The sequence below is a fragment of the Vulpes lagopus genome, chromosome 11 (genome assembly GCF_018345385.1).
Source record: "Vulpes lagopus strain Blue_001 chromosome 11, ASM1834538v1, whole genome shotgun sequence".
Lineage (NCBI taxonomy): Eukaryota > Metazoa > Chordata > Mammalia > Carnivora > Canidae > Vulpes > Vulpes lagopus.
In genome coordinates this window covers 25,868,118-25,874,858 of record NC_054834.1, presented here as the reverse complement: position 1 = coordinate 25,874,858, position 6,741 = coordinate 25,868,118, and the positions used below count along the sequence as shown (strand labels likewise).

The 6,741-nt window shown below is 47.4% G+C and overlaps 1 protein-coding gene across 1 annotated transcript; it reads right to left on the bottom strand.

Moving 5' to 3' along the window:
- Window positions 1-3,362: 3,362 nt before the first annotated feature.
- LOC121471509 (T-cell surface glycoprotein CD1a-like) lies at window positions 3,363-6,479 on the bottom strand. Its single transcript, XM_041722324.1, has 6 exons — window positions 6,401-6,479; window positions 5,467-5,733; window positions 4,504-4,782; window positions 4,024-4,302; window positions 3,603-3,693; window positions 3,363-3,459 (listed from the first exon to the last, which is right to left on the bottom strand). Exons 1-6 carry the CDS (start codon window positions 6,459-6,461, stop codon window positions 3,363-3,365), a joined length of 1,074 nt encoding a protein of 357 aa, XP_041578258.1. The 5' UTR covers window positions 6,462-6,479.
- Window positions 6,480-6,741: the final 262 nt, after the last annotated feature.

The window sequence follows — 6,741 nt, the reverse complement described above, 5'->3', positions numbered from 1 at the left end:
AGCTTTTGTATATAGCAGTCAATATCAAGTTAAGGTCACTTTACACACCTTTTACTCCCTTCCTGACCCTCACTTATGTTTTAGGTATATTTTGTCATAGTTTACAACCTTTTATTTTGTGAGTCCCTTAACTGACGTTTACGAATATCCTTATTTTTATTGCTTTTATGATTCCTTTCCTTTTGATCTTTGCTTTCCACTCAGAGTCCCCTTTAACATTTCTTGCAGTGTTGGGTTAGTGGTCATGAATTCCTTTAACACTTAAGTGTCTGAGAAACTCTTTATCCCTCCTTCTATTCTGAATGCCAGTCTTGGTGGCTAGAGTAATCTTGGCTGAAGTTTTTCCTTTCAGTACTTTGAATACATCATGCCATTTTTTTCTAGCCTGCAAAGTTTCTGCTGAAAAATCAGCTTCATGGGTTTCCTTTCTATGTCTTCTTTTCTTTTGTTGGTTTTAAAATTCTCCTTTTTCACTAGTTTTTGCCATTAAGGATCAGAAAACACTAGTTTTAACCCTATTTGAGGTAATGAGAATCTTACACTGGTTCCTTTAGGACACAAGTGTGTGCTAATGATCAAGAAGTTCACACACAGAGTCCTACTGCAATCTTCCATTATTTGAAATAACAAACCACTGAGAATTTGTACCAAGTGGATTAAGTAGCATTCTGGATTCACAGATCCAGATTCCGTTCTTACTGTTGCTAATGAAATGTTCCATTCTGTTTAATCGTGAGCTGGCCTATGCTGGACAACTGACCTTCCTCTTTCATGGTGTTTCTAAGTATTTAAAGGCTCTTCAATATGTTGTCATGCTTTATATCATCTGGATATATGTGTTTGGGCTATTTACCTGGTTACTTCTTAGTTGACCAATAACCGTAAGTAATCTCAGTCTAATGAAAGGAAGGAAATATTTTTTTAGAAACTATGGATTGGAACATAGAAAGCTAGAAGGAAATCACTCCCATACTTAAGATTACCAAAAACTGGATAATCAGCATCACTTTTCTTGAATCCATCAGGCAGCTGAAGAACCAGGGCAACTTGTTAACCCAAAATCTAGGGAAATACAAAGTCCCCCCAGGCAATAGGATATGTATACAGGCCACTTTTAGGCAATGAACCTGAGCAACAGAAACCTAAGCAAGGTAGGAGAGCCCACAGTGACCCCGTACCCCCTGGTGAATATAAACAGGCCCATTAGGTGACTCACCTCAAAACACCCATTAGCCTCAGCTGACCAGTGGGTTAGTTACACCCAGACCAGTTACCAACAAGGGAAAACTCCTTATGGTCTCATACCTGCTCACCTTCCCCTTAACTGCAACTGCCCATCACTGCCTCCTCTCAGTCACTCCATTGTCGTCCTGCCCACAGCTTCTTGACAGTTTATTCAATAAATTTCTATCTTCTTTGTTAATTCTATCACTTGTGCCACTGGCCTCCACCCTATTGGATCAGCCCAGATATGGTGGCCTGAATGAGAAGACCTGGCTGGCTCTGGGCTCTCACCAGATTCTCTCGGAATTTCTTGAGACTTGCCCTTAATGGACTAACTCCAGTTACTTCTTGGAGAACTGATGACCTGTAGCCAAGGTCAGTCCTTGGTGAATATTCGAAGCCACTGGAGGAACCAGCAGACCTCCCTTGCCCAAAGGGTGATGGATTTTACCCGATTTTACCCTCTTGCCCTTCAGAGGGATCCTTCTATCCCTCTCCTTTTGCCTTTTGGCCTTTCTGTAACCTACCCCTGGTAATTCCCAGACAACTGAACATCTCTGGCCAGTGCAGCACCCCAGGTCAGTTTGAAAGTCTGACAGCAGCAGGTCAGACGGTCCATGCGTATGAGGGTGAAAGATACCTTTTTCTCCTCTTTCCCACTCTGTCTCTCTGAGGTTCCCATTTCCAATGTAAGGAAATCTTGCCAGCAGCAACTCACCTAGGGCAAAGCTGTACACATTACAGACTCAGTTAGGATCATTTAGGGACCTTGGCTGACTCAGCCACCTTATCTTCTTCAGCTCTCATCCCTTTATTCCTTTGTTCCTGTGGGTGCAGCCACCACCTTGATCTATAGGCAAAATACATTCCTACATGTCTGAGTGGTGAGACCTCTAAAACTCCATCCAGTCTTTGAGTCCACTGATTGTAAAAACTCATGAAAATCAGCCCCTCTTGTTTTTCCAGTCATTGGCTTTGGAGAACTGTTTTCCTTGTGTGATCTCCTGATCTCTCTCTCTCTCTCTCTCTCTCTCTCTCTCTCTCTCTCTCTCCTCTGCCTTTGACCAGGGTTCCCTCCACTCCACAGCACTCACAATCCATATATCTTCCAAATCACAGCTCTGGACGTCCTACCTTCCATGATGTGGCCTCTTCACTGCCCTAGATGTGCACTTTTCTACAGGCCTCAGGTTGATTTCTGGGGTATTCAGAATGATTTGATATTTATGCAAAACTTCATCTATACAATTTCTCAGCCTTCTTGGAGGCAGCTTTCATCCTCAGGCTTGATTCTCTGGTGCAGAAAAATGGGTTGTACTTCTTTCACGTTTCTTGCCCTGACCTTATCATCCAGGAAAAGAATGAGCATCTCATTCCCTGGCCATCAACCACAAGAAACAGGCAACAGGCCACTCCCATAAGTGTCTGCAGCTAAATAACTGGAATGGTCACAGCCAAAACTGTTTCTCCTCAAGGTCTCAGATACATCAGCAAAGACCCAGAGGAGTGTGAGTTCCCGAGGCCAGGAGACAACTTTTAACAGGGAGATTATCAAACATCCCAACTACCATAAACATGTCAAGAAGCAAAAGAAGAAAAACATATAACTGTGGGATAGAGTCATACAGATTTTTACTGAGGACATATGCCATGTGGTGAGACACCTCGCCAAGAATCCAAATACTAAAAAGATGTGGACTTAGTTCTTAAGAATCTTAATATTGCACTGGGTGTTACTCTGTACGTTGGCAAATTGAACACCAATAAAAAATAAATTTATTATTTAAAAAAAAAGAATCCTAATATAAGAGGAGAAAAGGAACATAACTGGAGGTAATGAGGAGTGGGCTGGGAAACACAGATTTACAAAAGGTCAGGAAAAGGGGGTAGAGATTCTCAACAGGCAGAGACTGCTTCTACTTGTGAATCAGGGAGGGCCCTCTGGAGGACATGACATTTGATGTCTCTCGATCTATATAGGTGCTGGAACTTCATTCCATTCAGAGATAAAATCGAGATTTAAATTCCAGAACTAAGTCAGAACAACAAAACTCACTAAATTATGCTTAGCTTATATTGACAACTGATCATTAAGAAGAAATGAACACAGAGTTGCGCACAGGGAGTTGCAGGGACAATCAGTGCTGAGTTGGGTTTAGGTAAGTGCTGGAGCCTGGGCAGCTGGGTTCCTGCTCCAAAGGGAAGTCCGTGCACTGAGGTCTCCAGTGGGCTTTCCTGGAGGAACAAGGAGGAGGTCCTCTGCAGCAGGTGGAGGGGAGGCTGCAGGGGGGAAGGGCACGGCAGCAGAAGGGCTGAGGACACAGGGAAAGGTGGGGAGACACTTGGGAAAGAGCAGGAAGGGGGCTCCAGAGACTCACCAGCGCTTCCAGAGCCACCACGCCAGGCCTACCAGGAGCACCAGGAGCACGATCACCACCAGGAAGACCAAGCCCATGGAGGGGGGCTGCTCTGTGGGGTTGGGCACAGAGGGTGTCATTTCCCTTCCATCCCGGGTTTAACTGCAACTGCCTGCTCCTCCACTCTTGTCACCCTCTCCTTGACCAACCGCCCTTCCCCCTTTCCCTTCTCCCATCTCTCCTCAGAGATAGACACTTCACCTAACCCTCCACATCCTCCCACATCTGCAGGACCCCCACCCTCAGCTCTTCCATTTCTGGATTACTGAGTATTTTAGTCCTCTTTGGTCTGGAGCCACCAGAACAGATGTTTCATCAGGCTCCCAGCTCTGATGGATGACCATTTACCATGTTGCCCAGCCTGACCCCAGCTCTTCCTCACCCCAGTGGAGGACCATGTCCTGGCCTCCTAGACTGCTGTGTCTCACACGGCAGGACAGGCCAGCTGCCTCCTTGGCTTTCACATCCAAGGACACCTGAAGGTACCACGTGCCGTCAGCATGGGGTAGGACATCACCTCGCTGGGTGCCCCGCTGCTCCTGCTCACCCCGCATCCACGTCACCCACACAGGCTTGGGGTAGAAACCGGAGACGTGGCACACCAGCTGCAGACGGCCAGGCCCGGGGCTGGGGCCAGTGGACAGCCAGGCCTCGGGCCTCACTGCGGAGACAGGACAGGGATTCACAGACTGAGGGGAGGTGCTCACATCACGTTAGACAGAAACACCTTTCCGCCTCTAAATCGAAATCTCCACCATCACCCCCTCTCCCTCTTGACTCCATCTTTTCCTGAATTTGAAGGAAATATTGCAAATTTATGAGTGCAGAAGAGAGAATCATGGAAGGAGGGAGCCGTACTCACCTTGTTGCTGGAGATCCGCCTTCCCTGCGTCGAGAAGACCCAAGAAGAAGCGGGGGATGATGTTACTCATGTGCACGTGTACTATTTTATTAACCACGTGGTACTGATTTAATAGTTTGCAGACCATTTGAGCTCTACTTCCTCCTTCTGGAGATGGCCACCATGACATATTCTGGAAGCTCAGGAGATCAGATCCTTGATAAGCCATCCGCAAGAAGCATTCTAAAACTTTCCCAAAATGCAGCTCACAGCCTTTGACTACTTGTACCTGAAAGGGATCTGGGAAAATACATTGTGAGTTACAGGACAGGGTGAGTGAAAGAGATGAAATGAAATGAGTGGATGCCAGGGATGGTGGAAACAGAGGGAGAAGTTCAGGGGATTGGAGGGAGCCAGTAGACTTTGGTTTGAGAGATGGCTCAGACAAGGGGGGAACTGGTGGTCATTGGAGGTGAAGGAAGAGGTGAACGATTGAGGAAGGAACAAATGATGGAGGAGAGATATGAAGGATGTGGGCATAATATAGGGAACAGCTCAGTGGGAGAGCTGGGCTAGAAACAACCTACAGTGAAGGGAGAGCAGTGGGGTACAGGGAACATGAAGGCAGACATGCTGGTGGGATAGGATGGGGAGCAAGGCAGAGTCAAGGAGTCAGTCACAGAGCGAGGGAGCAGAGGTGCCTGGTTGGAGGCCAGGGAAAGGGGTGGTCATGGGAGAACTAGTGGGACAGGAGAGCCCAGCCTGTGGTCAATGAGAGGAGCAGGTCGGAGCAGAAGATGTGAAGCTTTTCAAGAATTGGGGTCTGGCTTTTACCACCAGCACAAATGGGTGCAATTCAGTTGTATAATAGGAGAACAAGAGTTTTAGATGCCAGTAGAGGCTCTTTCCTAGAGGAAAAAGGAGCTCAAGAGACATACGGACTTGCCATTTCAATCCCACCTGCGCATATGGACCCAAACTCACACTCAAGCTGCCATTGGCGGACATGGTTATGAAATATTGAAGGAAATCCAGTGGAGGCTAAATGCAAGCTCCTTTCCTGTTCCTTCAGCTCCTCATTGCTGAAGTTGCTCTTGGACCAAGGCTTCAGGTAAGTGAAAATACCAGTCTTGGGGTTCCAGCCATGAGTCTGCAGCTCATCCAGCCAAGCTGAGCCTTGATTCTGCGTCCAGGAATGGCTGTAAAATGATGTGGTCAGGATAATTCTGAAGGAGATTGGCTCCTGGAAGTCTGTGGGAAAGAGCAGACGGACTGGAAGAGGAGGACACTGGGAAGGAGAGAGAATGGAGATAAGGTGCCGAGGACGGGACCCAAAAATCTGGAGGACAGAGAAGCCATAGTTGTCTCAGGAGAAACGTGCTGCCCCAGAGCCTGAGCCTCGAACCCATCCTTCAGGAGAGCACAGGGCCCTGGGGCTGGGGATGATCAGGAAGGAACCAGGCTGACTCTCTCCCTGCCCAGGTCTGTGCTGGGAACCCAAGCAACAAGTGCACACATGTACAGACATAAATGCACACAAGTACGTACACCCCACAAGTACACAGATGCACATGAACACATATATGGATACACAAACCTATAAACTTCCACACATTAACAAACTCTTACACCAATAAACATACATGTGCATATGCACACAAGTATACAAAACAAAGACATGCATACACATGTACAAACTCATACACATAATAAAAGAGATGCGTACATAGAGACAAGGACATGTACACACGTGACACATACACAGACCTGCGGACACGAAAACACACACAAAGACACACACACAGGCATCTAATACACACACAGAAACTGACACATACCTACATGTACACATACAATCACACAAGTACACACACACACATGCACATGTGTGCCCACTGGGCAGGACCCGAGCTCTCACCATCTTCGCTGTCACCCCCCGGGAGGAGAACCGCCAACAGCACAAGTTGCAGGAACAGCATCTTGTTTGCAGATGTTCTTTCTCTTGCAAAGTCGCTCTTTGACTTCTGTCTTCACACACAGACCCCCTCCCAGCCCCTCTCCTCTGACTTCCTCTCCACACACAACCCTTCCCTGAGTCTCTGCCACAATGCAAATGTGCTCCTCCCTCAACCTTGGGCACCTACTCAGTCTCACTTCCCCTCCTGCTCTGCCTCCCCTCTGGCCTCCAGCTTCTCCCTCTCACCAGTGTCTATCCCGCCCCCGCCCCCTGATTCAGATGCTACAGAACAAGTCCTGTGT

What these genes read in the sequence shown, in the direction of transcription:
- LOC121471509 (XM_041722324.1), bottom strand. Translation starts at nt 6,461, where the DNA reads ATGCTGTTCCTGCAACTTGTGCTGTTGGCGGTTCTCCTCCCGGGGGGT. An exon ending in CCGCCAATGGCAGCTTGAGT is followed by an intron (nt 4,783 to 5,466) that starts GTGAGTTTGGGT and finishes GTATTTTCCCAG; the next exon opens with ATCCCTTTCAGGTACAAGTA. An exon ending in TGGTGGCTCTGGAAGCGCTG is followed by an intron (nt 3,460 to 3,602) that starts GTGAGTCTCTGG and finishes TTGTTCCTCCAG; the next exon opens with GAAAGCCCACTGGAGACCTC.